Below are 17,539 nucleotides of genomic sequence, written 5' to 3' on the forward strand. Positions count from 1 at the left end.
CGTAGTCTGCCGGAGAAAGAAGAAGAAGAAGAGCGGTCCAGGCCTTTGTTCTGACCAACAGCGTGTTAGCAGCATTGCACCTCTCAGGACGTTTTGTGATAAACGTACTCGGTAACGTCTGTTTTTGGCTTCGACATGGTGAAATTATCAGCGGAGCTAATTGAGCAAGCTGCCCAATATACCAACCCCGTGAGAGACAGAGAGTTGGATTTACGAGGTGAGTTCTGCTTCATCACGACTGCATAGTTGATATGTAAAGTTAGCTTGCGTGTACTTTACGCGGGCCTCTCGCCGAACTCCATTCAAAAACCTGACAAGTGTGTACTTTCCGATATGAACAGCAACATGTCTACGTACGCTTAAGTTACAGCTGCTATACTAACTATATAACTGTTACCTACAACATAACGTTAGGCTACGTCTAAAAGCAACCCAACTACCTTCACCACGGTGTAACGTTAGCATCGGCAGCAGTAACGTTAGCGTCCTCAGCTGAGAGCTGCTGCTCGACACTAACATTTAATGTATTTAGCAGAAACGCTGCCTGTATCAAGTTGTCAGTGTGGCGTTCTATGCTAACATAGCTTGCGGTGTTGTGCCGGGTTCTGCCTGGCCGTCGAGCCACCGAAAGCAAAAAAAAAAACAGACATTGTAGTAATTTCTTGGTAACTTTTCTGTTTCAAACTCATTCAAGATTAGTTCTAGGATTAATCAATGATGACGGTAAGTAACCTGAAGGCTATACTTCTGAACGTTTAGACAACGTTTTATTAGAGCTAATAGCATGCGCATTTCCGTGAAAGGGTTATGGTTGGTTTCTTTTCTTTTTCGTTTTACAAATAGATTTCAAACATTTTTAAAAACCGAAATGTCTATTGTTTTAAAGTCTTATTCCAACCTGGGTTTGAATATGTAGCGTACATTGAAAGTCCGTATACTATCCCTAGTAGTTGAAGATGCAAAAGCAGTAACTTTTGTTTTGGCTCTCAGCTTCAGTGTGTAAATGAAAGAGGTGACTGTGTTAAGTGTTTGATTCATACATACTCTCTGAATGTGATGGATAACCTCCAAGTGTGTTCCCTTTTGTGTACTACAATTTTATGGAAATAAATATAATTATAATCATTTGAAACGCACAGCTCATTGTGTTCTATAAAACAATGAGTTTTTAACCAAAGAATAAAAGTTCCTACAACTTTCATATTTTTTTAATTTCACAGGTTATAAAATCCCAGTGCTTGAAAATCTTGGAGCTACTCTGGACCAGTTCGATACGGTTGACTTCTCAGATAATGAAGTCAGAAAACTGGATGGCTTTCCTCTGCTCAAAAGACTGAAGACATTGCTAATGAATAACAACAGGATTTGGTAAGTTATACCTGCAGCACCCTGAATGATCCAATGTGATGTTCCAATTGAATCATGGTGTTGTATGCTCAGATTATACAGGGAGCAATTCAGTGCTTTCTATTCAAGTTTGGCATTTTTATTCATAGTTATGTGGTTAATTTCTTTAAGGTGAGTTGAATATTGTACTGTATTGTAATAAATGTAGGGCTGGGCGACATGGAACAAATATCATATCTTGGTATTTTTAGGCTTAATGGTGGTGCACAATATTTGTGTGCTAGTCCTCCAGGATTAACGTTAGACCTCCGGTGCTGGGGTTTGTTCTGGCTGAAAATCAAGCTAACAGCTAACTGAAGGTCCGTCTCCGGAGCTGCTGCAGGCTCTCCTCTGGGTGCAGACGAGACGAGGGTGCAAATTGTTTTCTCGTTTTTGCCGCTTAGAATATATTCCAATAAACAAGCTACAAAATGCACACAGACCCTGCACTTATTGTTGACGACCGTATACCGCGAAGGCTGAACCGAGCGGCATACGAAATGAGACTGTCCGGTCTACGGGGGATTTCCTGGTACATCACCAGCTGTTCACACCCCTACCTTTTGCTACTCCTGTCGTCTAGCAACTCTCAGAGGTTATCAAGCGCAGTTGACTGCTTACTGAACCAGAGATAATACTTTTCTTTTCAATCTTGATTGAAGATATGCTTTATCACCGGCGCATAATGTATTTTAGACGGTGGAGGGGCATCTCATACACACTCTGGAGACCCCCCCACATGATGCATCAGGAGACAGCAGCCCATCCAAGTCCAGCAGCAAACTTAACCATTTAACTTAAATCATTTTAGCGCAAATGTCATGTTTTAAGGTCCTTTGATTTTATAACATTTGTATCGTTGGCTATTTTTTAAAAATTATTGGCCAGCCAGTGCATGCTTGTAACTTTTATGAAATGTTTCTCCAGTCGCATAGGTGAGAATCTGGAGCAATGCCTGCCGTGTCTGACAGAACTGGTTCTCACAAACAATAACATTCAGGAGCTGGTGAGTACATTTCATCAGCAGCAGGTGCAACAGAACCATCTGAACCTGTTGGAGAGGATCTGTTCAAAATATAGTCTACAGTCGGATGCACAACAACAACAACCCCTCTTTAATTCTTACCTCTGTGAAGAGTATTGTATTTTGTTGATTCAAATCATTTTGGTGATAAGTAAATGCTGAATCAAATATGAAACTGCTTTACAGCACTACAAACTTCTCTCTGCCAGCATCAACAATAAGATCAGTTTTATTTAAGGGATGTTCGATTTCTCTGCTAATTCAGTGTATTTAGTTGCTCATGGTCATTTCACTCATCTGGATAAAAGCCCTTTATTAAAGAGTCCGTCTGAATGTGTGACCTCATTGGTGGAAATATAGCACCAAACTCATAGTGTTTGTCTGTTTTTCAATCATTATGGTTTTTCTATGCAGGGTGACTTAGACCCACTGGCCACAGTGAAGACATTGACTCTTCTCAGGTAGGGATCATCAATATGCAAAGATGAGTTTGTTTTTGTACTTTCTTGTGCCACGTTGAATTATGATCATGTATGTTTGCTCAGCTTGTTAAGGAATCCAGTGACTAACAAGAAGCATTACAGGCTCTATGTCATCAACAAAATGCCACAGATCCGTGTGCTTGACTTCCAGAAGGTGAAGCTCAAGGTAAGTGAAAGGGAGCAGGTATATTGTGCTAATTTCAATGTGAGATCCAGAGCTGTTGACCAGTCTTCAGTGTATCTGTAGAGTATTTTAATGCCTGGCATGAGGAGTCATGGATCATATGTATTGGTGATGGAAGCTAAAGCCTTTCCCTTTTAAACATGACAGTGGTTATTAACAATGTGTTAACCTGGAGTTAACGTCCTCTTGAACGTCCAGAGAAGTTTTTCCTGCCTGGCCTTGCCCCCCTTGGATGAAGGCTCAGACTGTACTTAATGAGGCTTTTCACTTTAACTCTGATATTGTCGTAGGAACGCCAGGAGGCAGAGAAAATGTTCAAGGGCAAACGAGGTGCTCAACTTGCAAAGGATATTGCCAGGCGGACAAAAACGTAAGACGAGAGTCCACGTTAGACAGCAGCTCCTCAGAAGCACTGGACCCTGGCTGATAGAAATCCACACCAGTCATATACAGTGTACCTGTGTACATGGGAATACACAGTGTTGGACAAACATAAGTTTTTTCCTTGCCGCTATGTGCAGTCATTTATGACAAAATTCTTAAAGTGTTGAAACATATTTGAAATGATTTCCAAATATTTAACAATGCAAGAAGCTCATTGCTTGTTCTTTGTCTCAGCAAACACACACCTTCCTTAGGAACGGTCAGAAACATTCACCATAGTGTTGCTCAGGACTGCTGTCTGTGGACAATGTATCAGTTTATTTGATTCAAGAAAAGATACTATACATGAGATGGCTACATTGGTTGAGAGGTCAGAGAAGCCTGTGTGTGTCCGTGTTTTCTAAATGTGGCGTCCTTTCAGATTCACTCCCGGTGTGGCTGCACAGCTTGAGAAGAAGAAGACGGGGCCGTCTCAAGCAGATGTGGAAGCCATCAAGGTTCACCTGTTAACTTAACTGTTTTGGGGATCTTTATGTTTTTGAAGCTGAGATTGAATTTTCATTATTTTATCCAAAAAGTGAAGTGGGATTTTTTTTTTTTCCTGGAGTTTTCAGTTACATTTCAAAGTATTCCTCAGAGGGTGCACCCCCTGATGAAAACCATTGAGATGAGGTTGAAAGGTCCAGAGAAAGCCAGTGAGGGAACCTTGAGTGAAGATTATTTCACTCAACTACTGTTAAGGTCAAGAATGAACACTTGTGCTTAACTTTGAACTTCTTGTCTGTCTTAATATTTTGGGCACAATGTACCTTTAAGCGTGTTCTAATTGGCATATGATGTGACGGAACAAATTGAGAAGATAATACTCATACGACTATGGTGAAGATGACTTTAGATCTCCAGCTCGCTGAATGTAAAGTGAAGCCTGAAAATATAATTCCAATGTGTTTGCATTTCAGAATGCCATCGCTAATGCTTCATCGTTGGCAGAGGTGGAGAGGCTGAAAGGGATGCTGCAGGCTGGTCAGATCCCAGGACGAGATCTGAGACAAGGTCAGTGCTGACCAAAGGCTATTCCACAATTCTCTTAGCGTATTTACAACTTAGTTATAGGGACCTAATGATCTCAATGATGGCTGTTCAAGAGTTTGTACTGTTTTACCTAAAAAAGATATACATGCTGATTTACAGACATCTCTTTCCCAATGTATGTAATGTGATGAGGAAAAGTGTGTTGGGCCCCTGGGCATCACATGACTCACATGGAAGATGTAATTCCATGTCCAGCTGTTTATAAAAAATATCTTGGCCTATATTGAAGGAAACAATATATTTGTACGTTGTGTTTTAGGACTACGAGATTTGTTTTTCTTTAATAACCTCATCGTATTTTGAGATTCATGAATTAATTGATATGTTTTGTAAAATCAGGTCCAGCTGAGATGGTAGAGGAGGAGGAAGAAGAAGAAGAAGAAGAAGAAGAAGAAGCAGCAGCCGCTGCCGCCGAAGAAGAAGAGGGTGACACTGCACAGATGGGTTCACATACGGGTGAAGGTTCTGGAGAGGAGATGAATGAGGGGGATAAAGAGGAGGATGAAGAAGACATGGAGGAAGAGCCTCATGTTAATGGCTCCTGAGTACCTGGAAATATTGTCCTTTTTTTCCTGTGTTGTAGATTTCTTGTGATGGACATGTGCACCAGGGCAGTTTTTATTTTGTAAAACAACATATATTAAAATGATTTCTTATATTGATGTGTGGGACCATTTTCTTTAAGCAGTGAGCTGACAGGCTCAATGTAGTCCATCTACTGTATATGGTCTGTTAATGTCCTGTGTTTTTAAAAGGATAGAGTTGGGCAGATGGATTAAAACGAACGGATGGAAACGATAAAGCTCATACATCCTGACTGTCAGTGACTAGTCGGCCATGCTCCATAGAATACTGCATCTTACATTCCTAAAATGCAACCAAGAGCCTCATTGTGTTGGACATGTGCTGCCTGGTACAGTGCCTGGAAAAGGAATTCACCTCCTTTGGAAGTTTTCATGCCTTATTGTCTTACAACATTACATCATTGTGAACTTCATTTGTTTACTATTATTGACAAAAAAAAGACCCTTTCATGTCAAACAAAATATTTTTACAATGATTTTGACTTAAACATATTAGTGTATCTATATAATATGCAGAAATGACAGCCTGGACTCGACATCTGCTGCTCCTGGACAGTGTTCTCACGGTATTCCTGCATGACTTTACGTTTGAGGTCCTTTTCGGCTGGAAAACAAATCTCCCACTCTGCATATTGCTGTATTCACTTGTCCTTTTAAGCCTTCCATGACCTTCTGTAGTGAAGCATGGCGTTTTTCTCAAGATTTGCATTATGAGTGAAATAGCATTTTGTTTGTTGGCCAAAAGGTAACATTTGGTTCTGACCATAACTCCTCCAGCTGTCTTCAGGGTCTGTCTTCTCCTTGTCACACTCAGTTGTTTGGTGAGGCACCCCAGCAACAGCTTCTGCAGTCATTGGTTTTTTGGGAGCCTCTCTTACTAGCATCCTTTTTACACTGTCACTTTCTGCGGACAGCCTGCTTGTGGCAGATTGAAAACTATTTCATTTTTTGATTGATTCCACTAGACTACTTTAAAGGTTGTTCAGTGACTTGGAAATGACACCCCTGACAGACAGACACATTTTTGTAACCATTGAGGTCGCCCCCTGCTGTCCACGAGAAAGAATGCAGTTTTAAGGCACTTCCTCATTGAATTAACTTTTCCGACCTGGAGTTTGCAGTTTAGGGGAAATGAGGCGTAACACGGGGTTAGCAGTGTTTTCAAACGTCTCAGTATTAGGTGTCTGAAAACGTAGTGTGGACGCTATGCATCCCCGTAGCAAAAGTTCAACAGCTCGAATACAAACTGAGCGTTAGACAACAGTTGTATGGTTTCCCACGGTGCGGAAACGCAGCACGAGGCCAACACGTCATCATAAATGCTGCTGTTAGCCAGTTAGCAAAGATGGTGGACATGTTACGGAGTCCCCAGCACGACAAGTAACTTCAGAACCGCCTGTAACGTTTGCTCCGCAGCTCGGTGCCCTAAACAGACCGACAGCGCTTCTCTGTGTGTAAAATGGAGGATGTGGAGATCACAGATGTCAATGACGATGGCTCGCCTTATCAGGCGGAGAAGGCGCCCATCAGAAACCAGGACCTGACTTCCCTGAGCCTGACTGGTAACGTTAACGTGACGTAATATCAAGACCACCGTCCGAAGGCTGCGGCCCCTGAATTGAGAAGCAGCTACTGTCATCAGTAACAATCAACGTTAGCATGCTAGTAGCTGGCGCTGTTTTTCAGTCGCTAACTTCAGTTGAGATGTATGCGTCATAACGTTACTGTGAGAAACATGATTGTATCTTCATAGCTGCTTAAAGTATTAATACAACCAATAATGTTATTCCATTCCCCAAATTCTAGTTTATATCTGACATGGTACATAGCACCATCATTCATGTAAGGAGCAACAGTTGTTATTCTCCCAGTTTCTTTTTATTAACGTGGTCTGGGCTTTATTAAGTAAATATGTCTCTGTGGTTTATGTTACACATGATGTTTGATCCTGTCCCCTCTCTCCCCCCCACACACAGTGGGAGAGCTTATGTCCCAGTATGGATGGTACCTACTGCTCGGGACTCTTCTGCTCTACCTGCTCATCCAGTACCTGAGCAAGAGGAGATCCAGCCAGAGCCGCTCCCCCCCACAGACACTGCAAGGTCAGCACCAGTCAACCTGTGTACCAAGACCAGCTACATCAGTCATATATGATCCATCCCATATTGTATCACATTATATATACAAGCTCCATCATTTTACAGATGCATGTAGGTGTTACCTACTGCATCACCAGTCTGTATAACGCTTCTTTGTTGATCAAAACTAACTGTGGAGAGTTTCTGGAACGAGATATATGAATATTGTTGTTATCTGGCCACTAAAAGATAGGTTTAGACTTTTTCCAGGTCTATCTTTATACAATAATACTACCTTTCACATGTTATCGGTGACTGTAAAGATTCTTCCTGTTCACGTTGTTTGGCAAGACATTCCTTTGTATTATGACACTTGCAGTTCTCAAAACATTAAAAGCCACATCACTATATCCTGAACAGATCAACTCTTCATATGTCCTGCCAACACTCACTCCAAAAATATAACTTTTGTTTCAGCAGTTAATCAATTAATCAACACGTTCATCACTGCAATTAACAAACTGCGATCAAATGAAATGTCATTGCTGAAGTCAAGACTGTGACGTGTCACTGTGTGTGTGTGTGTGTGTGTGTGTGTGTGTGTGTGTGTGTGTGTGTGTGTGTGTGTGTGTGTTGAGAAGTTGCACTGCTGTAATAATGCTGGAGGATTGTTACTATTTGAATCTAACAATTCACTTGTTATCAACTTTTCTAAACAGAAACATTTCTGTTTGAAAGGTTCTGAGGGCTGGCTCAAATATTTACAGAATGAGCATGTTGATGAACATGAATAATGTCTGACAGTTGTACACTGGTCGTGATCACAGAGTAGGCTAGGGCGATATCAATTTTTATACTTTCCTGACATTTCACCGGGGTACACGATGTGTGACGGCATTTGTGTAAAAAAATCAAAAAACATGTAGAAGCTGAGCTGTTGGTGAGATAAGTCATTGTATTATGCATTTTAGTTTTAAAAACATCATTTTTTATAAAACAAATCCTCTGGTACAATGTAACACCTTGATGCCTCCCACAGACGCTCACTCGGTGCATCACTGGACCATTTCACAATATTTGTACTGATACATTTGACTTTTAATGTGTGAAAGCAACAAAAAACTACGCATGTGCTGCTGTGAGGAAATGATCTTCTTCCAACACTTGTGCTTTGTGCAAGTATGAGCTAAATGTCATGATTTTCTTCATAAAGATGCTGTGTTAGGGGCTAGAAGACAAGAAGCCATGGAAGCAGCTCGGATAAAGATGCAAGAGGAACTTGATGCCAAAGCTGGCATCTTCAGAGAGAAACAGAAACAGGTGCAGGAGTGAAATGGAAATGAAATGTTTGAAAGAAAGATGATGGTCTGTCCATGATGTCAGACCTGAACTGAGTTTGTGATGTATTTTGTGAACAGCAAGAAGAAGAGAAGAGGAGGCAGAAAATCGAGATATGGGAGAGTATGCAACAGGGAAAGAGTTACAAAAGAACTGCAAAACCTTGTCAGGTGAGTTAACATCTCTCGCTACACTTCCTGCTCACTATTGGATGCATTTTAAAATGACATTGAAGCATTGAACAGGATTCATTTTATTGTGAAAAGCTTATTGTCTGTACAAGGTTTTTCAAATCATTTTCTAGAATGTGTCTTCTTCCCTTCCCCACACTGTTTCAAAGTGATCTGCTGCCACAATAACAGTTGAAGCAGACTGACGTGGCCGGGTAGCGTTGCTCAGGTTTCCCATCCATTTGGTCTCCTCTGACTCTCACATCAATTTGTGTGTTTTGGTGTAATCCCATGTCAGCTGTTGTCGCTGACATTCTGCTGTCAGACGACTACTTGGGTATAAAACAGGGATTTGATTGATGGCTATAAAGGCTGTAAACCAAGACTGTCAGTGTGCTCATGGTCTGATGAATGCTTCTCACTGCAGACCACTGGAGAGGCCAGCTCCTCAACAACAGAGGCTAAACCAAAGCCAGACAAGAAGCCCCTTCGCAGTGCAGGTATGTAGTTCACAGGACAGGACAGGACACTAATGAGGGCTTCATTACATGCTGCTACTTCGTGTGTGTGTGTGTGTGTGTGTGTGTGTGTGTGTGTGTGTGTGTGTGTGTGTGTGTGTGTGTGTGTGTGTGTGTGTGAGTTTCAGTTTCAGTTTCATCTTCTTCTCTCTCTGCGTGTGTTTCAGACTACAGCCCCCTGAGCGGACAGGGAGGGGGCTCCTGCTCCTGGAGGCCTGACACCAAGAAGGGGCCTTCAGCTGGTGGATGAGGTTAAAGACGGTCAGAGACATTGGTCTGTATGACCTTTGACCTCTGACATCCAAATGTGCACACTGACTGACTGAACCAAGCTCCCATTTGATTTTTACTTACTCCATACTTGTAGTGGGTGTTAGCATCATTAATTGAATCTACCTGCTTTCCTGTTTGATTCCTTATTTACTCTCTACTCTCAAAGATACTCTGATTATCATGCATCTTGGATTTGAAAGCTTGTAATGACGCCATTCCTGTAATCGGTATGTAACCAGTAGGTTTGGCTGATGAATTCCACAGTCAGTGTGTTTTTTTTCTTGCACCATAGATTTAAAGTTGATGTTCCTACAGCAGCTGCAGCTGGTGGACACATGGTTAATTACAAGAAATAGAATATTCTGATAAAGCGGTTAACATTTTTGATCTTTTAAAATACTGTTCTGCGCATTTTTTTAATGTAATAAACAATTGATCACCGGGAGTCTCGTTGATATCAACATCTGTAAACAAATTACATTTACAACATGGAAAGTAGACGAGTCAAACACAACCTACCAAGGACGCATTTCCAACCGTGCCTTTAAGTCCCAGGGGGGGTGTGTGTGTGTGTGTGTGTGTGTGTGTGTGTGTGTGTGTGTGTGTGTGTGTGTGTGTGTGTGTGTGTGTGTGTGTGTGTGTGTGTGTGTGTGTGTGTGTGTGTGTGTGTGGCCCTGTGGAGTTGTCCTGTAAACACTCTACAACACATTGTTCCATTGCGCCACTAGTGGTGAAATATTCCACAGCACAATGTAAAGTACCTGAAGTACATCTTCTGGGGGCCCAGGTCTTCCAGCATTGGTTGGTTGTTCTCTGAGGCTAAAATACAATAATACAAAATAATATCTCAGCAACTTCCATGGAAAGACCTTATTTATGGAACTTGCTAAATAAATAAATAAAATAGAGACAAGTTCAGAGATGAGTGGATGTCGGGCTGTCTTAAATAACGAGTGGAATGACTCAGTGTAAAATAAGATCCAGTGATGTAAGAGTAGTAGCAGCATCTCTAATCTTGTGGATGTGTAGTGGACTGTGGAGGGATGTTTTTGCATAGTGAGTATTCTTCAGTGCTTCTTTGTATTTTTCAGTATTAATGTTTGGTACACCATCATATCAAAAAGAAACAAAGAATAAAACAATATTTTCATTGATATCTTGATGGCCTCCATTAGAAACAAAATACTTGAAGAATAACTTTACCAAAAAGGCATTATGCTGCGTCATTAACCCTTGTATTATGTTATGGGTCAATTTGACCCATTTCAGTTTTTGAGTTGACCACAGTACTGGTTAACTCGTCATTTTGTTCCTGAAAATGTGTGACTTTTCCTCATTTAGGGTGATGAACTGGGGTGTAATATCTGAACACTTAGATGTGTAGTGGAATGTCTGTGCAGAGTTTGTATACAAGATGATGTTGCGGTTCGTTTTGACCCAGACACTTTGATGTGGGTAGGTAGCTGTTCAGACCCAAAGAAAACATTTCTCTTTGATGCACTTTATTTTGATTGCATTTGTTTACATATTGACTGGCTCTGAACAGCCATTTAGAACCAGGTGTGTGTGAATTAGGAGGAGGAGCTTTCCCACACTTGTCCTTGTCAGTGTTGTAATGTCATCTCTCTGAGACACACAATGAAAAATGAGCTCCAAAAGATTTACAACTAAAGAAGCTTTATCACAGACTTTGGACTGTGATAGTGATGTAGAGGGAGAGGTTTCAGAGACAGGGGATCCTTCAGAGACCGAGAACAATACTATTGACGATCCGGATTATGAATATTCCTACGATGAAGATGATTCAGAGGACGATCCTGCCGTAGTCTTTCCATCAGATGAAAACCAAAGAATGCAACAATCCTCCACAGAAGTGACATGGGCATCTAAAGATGGTAACATAAAGTGGTCAACATCACCACACTACAGCCAAGGCAGACTCATCTTCCAATGTCATCAAAATGACTCCAGGCCCTACAAGATTTGCTGCCACACGAATTGATGATATTCAACCATGACACCAGAGCTGGTCGACGTGAAAAAGACAAATGAGCTACGATCAGAGATGTTTGGAATAAATGGGTCGAAGTTCTTCCTTTGCTGTACAATCCTGGTCCCCATGTTACTGTAGACGAGCACCTTGTTCCATTCAGTAAAACAAGAACCTCTTGTGTGAAATTACATCTGCAGAAAGCACACAGTCACATTCTGCCCATCATGTGGAGAGCATTGAGAATGTGAGTAGAATATTTTGAAAAAAAAGTGACATTAATTCAAACAAAAAAAAGTGTAATGAGGGAAAAATGTTATGTAAAGAATTGTTGGATGTTGAATACAAAATGTATTGTATGTCCCTTTTTTAAATGTTCATATGATCTAAATTGAAGTTGTTATTGGTTTTACCTGGTTCTTTGACTGTTTTGTCAATATGACCCTAAACCTATTAAAACGTAATTTTTTTTAACCTAAAAACCTAAAGCATGTATTGTAGCCACTGACTGTGTGAATGGGTGAATGCTGACGTGTTGTACATGTGTTGTGATCGCTATATGCAATCCATTTACCATTACATGATAAAATGGCTCCACTTCTGAATTTTCATTCAAACTAAAGCCTTAATTCGACTTTAACTGTGTGTGTTGTCACAGTTTAGTAGAAACCACTGAAAGGAGCATAAACATATTTTAACTTCACACCCAACACAACACGACCGAGTTACTGTGGCAGACCACATGGTGGAGCTGGAGACCAGAGAGCTGGCTGAGAGACGAGCTGCGTTTGTGTACTTTACTGGATGTTTTCTGTTATGTAGCCCAAATGTAGATGCATGCAATGGGGCGAAACAAATTAACAACAAAAAACATATATAGCCTACCACATTTTATTATATGACGCTTTATATTTCACTGTGACAGGTTCACAATATATTTCTTGGTTGTTTCACGGGACCCGTTTCTGATGTAAGTTTGCAGTTTTATTTTATTTCTTCTGTCCAGTTTAGCTTTCAGGGTGTTAATACTTGGTGAAGCAGAGGCGGACCATAATACATTCTGGTGTCATAACTATTAAAGTAATAGTGATTATAGACATTAATGACCATTATAACTATTAGGTATTTTGTTATCATTTGTGTTATTAAAAATGCTTTCAAATTTTTCACAGAGATCAACAGACCACTACATTGTCTTTTCTCATATAACCTTAACGCAGCATCGTTCAATCAAAAATTCAGCGGAAAGGTTAACTACAACCCCCATGGTATATTTCGGCAAGAAACATCCAATCACAGAGCTGATTATGTTGTCACGTAGGACGCAAACGACGTGTGTGTGGAGAAAACGGATTCAATTTTAAATCAATTCGCTTTTAATTGTGGGGTCATTTTTAGTTGAATTCAGTTTTTTTCTTTTTTTACAACCGCAACAACGACGCCTTTTGAACTCGCTACCGCTGTAATTAATTTACGATTAGATTCTTCTCCATGGCAACCGCGGCTGCGGCTCATGGGTGTTGTAGTATTAAGAGTCGTTCGCCAACCCCAAAAGACGGACAAAACATTAATTATCTAAAACAAAGTTGCAATAAATGAAACAGGTGATCCTAGCGTACACCAGTACGTCAGTTACATCGTTTCTATATGAAACGAAATCATACAGAATAGCGAAAAGTACTTCCGGCCCCTCCACGTGGAAGGAATCCAACCAGTCAGCCAGTCAGAGCGCTGCTACGGAAAGCTCGCGGGCTCAATCGCTGTTAAACCCTTCGCGATCAGCGATCTCTACAGTCCGACATTCTTCCAATGGCGAGAATGGGGCCGCTATTCAAGGCAAAGAAAAAAGCTGCTGCATGTGTCGGTCATTGAGGCGTTGCAGTGTTCCGATGGTCGATAGTGACGGACAGCTGGATGAGCAGAGAGCCGCGGCAGAGAACGGTTCAGGTGGCGGCTTCAAGGAGACTGCTGTGATGCTACGTAGGCAGCTGGAAGAAAAGGGCTTTTCTACTATGAGAGAGTGTGTGTGAGCCACAGGAACCCTGCCGACCTGCCTTCTCTTGTTTTACTTCATTTTTAAATTGAGTTCATTGTTTTGCTTTTACAGACGCGCTGTTGTTCGGATACAGCGAGGATACACAGGTCGCTGGTGAAGTTTTGGGGAATGGCAGGTCGAAGCCGAAGAGCATGGTTTAGTGTTCTGCTGGGGCTGGTTGTCGGATTCACGCTGGCTTCCAGGCTCATCTTACCCAAGGCGACCGAGCTGAAGAAAGCTGGACAAAAACGAAAGGCAAACCCGGCCGGTTGTGGGTTGAACGGGGGTCACAGAAAGGAATACGGCGGAATACTATGGTCGCTGCAAGATACCGGTTCACCGGCGACCGAGAAGCCTGGCTCCAGGTCCAATAATTTCCTGTTCGTTGGTGTCATGACTGCCCAGAAGTACCTGAACAGCCGGGCTGTGGCGGCACATAGGTAAGTGACGTGTTTCCCACCTAAAATGACCCCTTCGGCTCTCTCTACTATAGGGAAGGTCCACCAAAGTCTCTTTAAATCTGTAGCACTCTTCAAAGGATAACCTGTAGGGGCATGGACCGACAAACTCACCTTCTTGTGTACAGGCCTTTCATACAACGTATTTATAGTCCGTTATTCCCACCCATTGTCTGTTGTACCTAGTCTACATTGTATTTAAACTTTGTTGTTGTTGAGAATTCACAAGAAAATATGAACACGTACCAAATGAGGTGATTTGTCTAGTGTTTGTACTGATGGGATGACATTAGCCAACGAGAACAAAGCCGTGATTCACATTTTTCCTATTAATCAATGAATACATTTACGTCTCAAATGTATTGTTATGTCAATCACAGTGTTTGACAGTATTGCTTTACAAATGTCTAATTGATGAATGGACTTATTATTTTAGTACTTTCGTATAAAATAGAGCTCTGTGTGTTTGGACAGTGTTTGTCTGCACACTGACAGTTTGTACTACCTAACCCAGTGGCAGGTTATTAAGCTGGGACTTTAAGTGTCACCTGTTCCAGGGGACATAACGTTAGCCTATATATATTGGGTATGCTAGTTCAAGACTGTGTGCCTTCTCATTTCAACAGTCACCTGATAGATCAGACCAGAGGTCTGACCCAGTAGATGTACTCATGTTCTGCAGGCATGCGGACATCACACCTCAGAGAGACTGATGACTCATGTAGTCATTGTTGACTTCTGATGATATATGTTCAAGCCCCGAGATGAGATGGTGTTTTCCTCCAAAAATAAATCAAAGTATACCTAGAGAAGCAGATACCTATAATGTCTATACTCCATGAACAATATTCCTCCCTGTGTGTAGAAAGCAGTACTAATGTTTACCCCAGTGGAATCCTTTAATAAGGGCGATACAGAATTAGTTAGGTTTCTCCCAAGGCTCTGATACGGTTCCTCTGATGTTGGTGCAGCAGATTGTTTTCTTGGGTTTTACTTTCAATAAAGACCTATGATCTGTAAATGAAGAGTCCATCAACTGTAGACGTGAGTTGTTTGTTCCGTTAAAACAGCATGCTGTTTAACCAAGTTCTTCTTTTAATTCCAGTTCAAATGCCTAACACCTGGTAAGAATGCTTATTTTAGGCTGTAATGGAATTATCATGTGGGCTAAGAGGAAATACACTAACATGGAGGGCATGCATGCAATATTGTGAATGCAATTTTCTGTAATGTTAGATCACACCGCATGTAATGAATGATGGTGTTGAATATCTAAAAATATAATAAAATAAATGTCAGTGTTACTTCTTAAGTCCTTTAAAAAAAAAAAAAAAAAAAAAAAAAAATTCTAACATGAAAGATCCCTTCTGCGTTTGGTGGTACTAGCGTAGAGGACCATTACGCATCAGTTTCAGGGCATTAACAAGTTGAAGGACAGCTTAATTTTTCAACTCAGACTCTAAGCATGACTGTAAATGATAGGAACTGTTTAGAGACGCTATAGCCTCGTAGCTTTATTCGTGAGAATCTTCTCCGTGTGCTTCCACACTGTCTGTAAAGTCCTAAATGATTCCTGTTGGACAACCATGAGAACGGTCCAGTAACTTCCCTCTCCTGCTCTCCATCAGCTGATGATTTTCTTCCTCTGATGCAGATGTAGTGAAGAAAGTCACTACGATCTGATGGAAACGTGCGTCACAGACGTTTTATTTCCACATGTTTTGACTACACTGTGAGCTTCCTTTTTTAATAAAATAATTTTAATTGAGATTTATCCACGCAAGATTGTCCCAGTGGAGACAAGTTTGTTTAATTTATATAGCACTTTAAAAAGCAAACAGACATAGACATGCATATGTACATGGATGTTTTGGTAAAATTACACACACACACACGCGCGCACACACACACACACACACACAGAACCCCCTGTGTGGTGATGAATAAATGTAGTGGAAGTGCTGTTAGTTATTGACACGATGCTGGCATTGTCGACTGGACTGGTGTGAAAACCCGATCAGCATTTCTCAATAGCAAAGCAAGTCTCCAACTACACAAAATATGACATTTTTAGGGGTCTGTCACAATGTACCAACTCAAATGTTATTGGTAACCATATATTAACACATTCACAATAAAACAAACATTCATGCAGAGTAGTTTTGTTTGGGTAATTTTGTGCTTTCCACCTCCAGAAAGCCACGAGGGTCTGCGTGATGTAAATTTCATCGGCTGCTCATGTCAGTGTCCTCAATGTGTGACCATGCGACCTGTACGCACCTCAAAGCAGCCAACATGCGGTGTCTGCGCACACAGACCCACACCCAGTGTAGTGTGTACACAACCACAGGAGCATCCCACTGTTGTCTGCCTGTTACTATTTAGACCACATTCATTATTTTCATTGCACAGAGTACAGGTACTGAGACAACACATTGTAGTTTATCATCAACCAGAAGAGCAAAAATCAGTACAGTGCACAGTAATTTACAGAGTTTATACAGTATAGACTAGAATAAATCAGGGAAAGATATGATTACACTATATCTTATCTTAATTTGTCTTGTCACGATATCTATTTAACATGTGTTATTGGGGGCCGTTACAGATAATCCTATTTGTTTGTCATCTTTCCTTCTTCTGACTTCTTCCCTTTCTGTGTGTGTTTACAGGACTTGGGCACAGACGATTCCAGGTCGTGTGGAGTTCTTCTCCAGCGAGGGCTCTGACACCTCCATACCCATTCCCATAGTAGCTCTAAAGAATGTGGATGACTCGTACCCACCGCAAAAGAAGTCCTTCATGATGCTCAAGTACATGCATGACCATTACCTGGACAAGTACGAGTGGTTCATGAGGGCCGATGACGACGTCTACATCAAGAGTGAGAAGCTAGAGGGCTTCCTGCGCAGCCTCAACAGTAGCGAGGCCATCTTCCTCGGCCAAACGGGTATGGGAGCCCGGGACGAGCTGGGGAAACTGGCCCTGGAACCTGGGGAGAACTTCTGCATGGGGGGGCCAGGGGTCATCATGAGCCGTGAGGTCCTCAAGAGGATGGTGCCCCACATCCGAGAGTGTCTACAGGAGATGTACACCACTCATGAGGACGTGGAGGTGGGCCGCTGTGTCAGGAGGTTCGCCGGGGTCCAGTGTGTCTGGTCCTATGAGGTAAGATGGTTTGTCCATCATGAATATGTTTGCTTAGAAATCATAGAAAAGTAATAAAACAGGGAGTGAGGGCATTTTCCTAAATAGAATTTTAATGAAGAATTGAGATTGTAGAAAGCTTTCTCTGTATGTAACAACATTCAATAGTAATGTTACCATATCACCTTTTCTCGAATTTTGCTGTGCATCTTTCAGCACAAGAAATTACAAAATGCTTTGTTGCAGTTTCATAGCAGCATTCAGTTTCGATAGCTAGCAAACATAAATACTAGGCTAGTTATTGGTTATAGTAATGGTTAACTGGACAATGGCAGGGACAAACTAAATATCTGTCATTCCAGACATGAGGCGCAGTCATCATCGCCACTGTTACAT

General features: G+C 41.4%; 3 protein-coding genes across 4 annotated transcripts in view; all 3 read left to right on the forward strand.

Moving 5' to 3' along the window:
* snrpa1 (small nuclear ribonucleoprotein polypeptide A') lies at window positions 1-5,210 on the forward strand. 2 transcript variants are annotated; one of them, XM_029428771.1, is made up of 9 exons: window positions 1-217; window positions 1,221-1,368; window positions 2,314-2,392; window positions 2,825-2,871; window positions 2,995-3,058; window positions 3,367-3,446; window positions 3,882-3,957; window positions 4,420-4,513; window positions 4,892-5,210. In XM_029428771.1, exons 1-9 carry the CDS (start codon window positions 136-138, stop codon window positions 5,095-5,097), a joined length of 876 nt encoding a protein of 291 aa, XP_029284631.1. In that variant the 5' UTR covers window positions 1-135; the 3' UTR covers window positions 5,098-5,210. The 2 variants fall into 2 exon arrangements, with proteins under 2 accessions (XP_029284631.1, XP_029284630.1); XM_029428770.1 differs by having other exon boundaries at window positions 3-217; window positions 2,956-3,058.
* Window positions 5,211-6,283: 1,073 nt separating this feature from the next.
* Window positions 6,284-9,958, forward strand: selenos (selenoprotein S). The gene is made up of 6 exons (XM_029455053.1): window positions 6,284-6,698; window positions 7,113-7,238; window positions 8,428-8,534; window positions 8,633-8,722; window positions 9,150-9,222; window positions 9,408-9,958. Exons 1-6 carry the CDS (start codon window positions 6,596-6,598, stop codon window positions 9,488-9,490), a joined length of 582 nt encoding a protein of 193 aa, XP_029310913.1. The 5' UTR covers window positions 6,284-6,595; the 3' UTR covers window positions 9,491-9,958.
* Window positions 9,959-12,803: 2,845 nt separating this feature from the next.
* chsy1 (chondroitin sulfate synthase 1) overlaps window positions 12,804-17,539 on the forward strand; it is a 49,876-nt gene continuing 45,140 nt past the window's right edge. Inside the window, 2 exon segments of the mRNA XM_029426953.1 lie at window positions 12,804-13,978; window positions 16,669-17,164. Coding sequence (XP_029282813.1) covers window positions 13,668-13,978; window positions 16,669-17,164 — 807 coding nt within the window. The 5' untranslated portion in view covers window positions 12,804-13,667.

Source organism: Cottoperca gobio, chromosome 3 (genome assembly GCF_900634415.1).
Source record: "Cottoperca gobio chromosome 3, fCotGob3.1, whole genome shotgun sequence".
Classification (NCBI taxonomy): domain Eukaryota; kingdom Metazoa; phylum Chordata; class Actinopteri; order Perciformes; family Bovichtidae; genus Cottoperca; species Cottoperca gobio.

Bases quoted from the DNA above. Each gene is read 5' to 3' on its own strand.
- snrpa1 (XM_029428770.1), top strand. From the start codon at position 136: ATGGTGAAATTATCAGCGGAGCTAATTGAGCAAGCTGCCCAATATACC. The intron at 3,447-3,881 runs GTAAGACGAGAG...GCGTCCTTTCAG, and splicing joins ATTGCCAGGCGGACAAAAAC to ATTCACTCCCGGTGTGGCTG. The intron at 4,514-4,891 runs GTCAGTGCTGAC...TTGTAAAATCAG, and splicing joins AGGACGAGATCTGAGACAAG to GTCCAGCTGAGATGGTAGAG.
- selenos (XM_029455053.1), top strand. From the start codon at position 6,596: ATGGAGGATGTGGAGATCACAGATGTCAATGACGATGGCTCGCCTTAT. The intron at 8,535-8,632 runs GTGCAGGAGTGA...TTTTGTGAACAG, and splicing joins TCAGAGAGAAACAGAAACAG to CAAGAAGAAGAGAAGAGGAG. The intron at 9,223-9,407 runs GTATGTAGTTCA...CGTGTGTTTCAG, and splicing joins GAAGCCCCTTCGCAGTGCAG to ACTACAGCCCCCTGAGCGGA.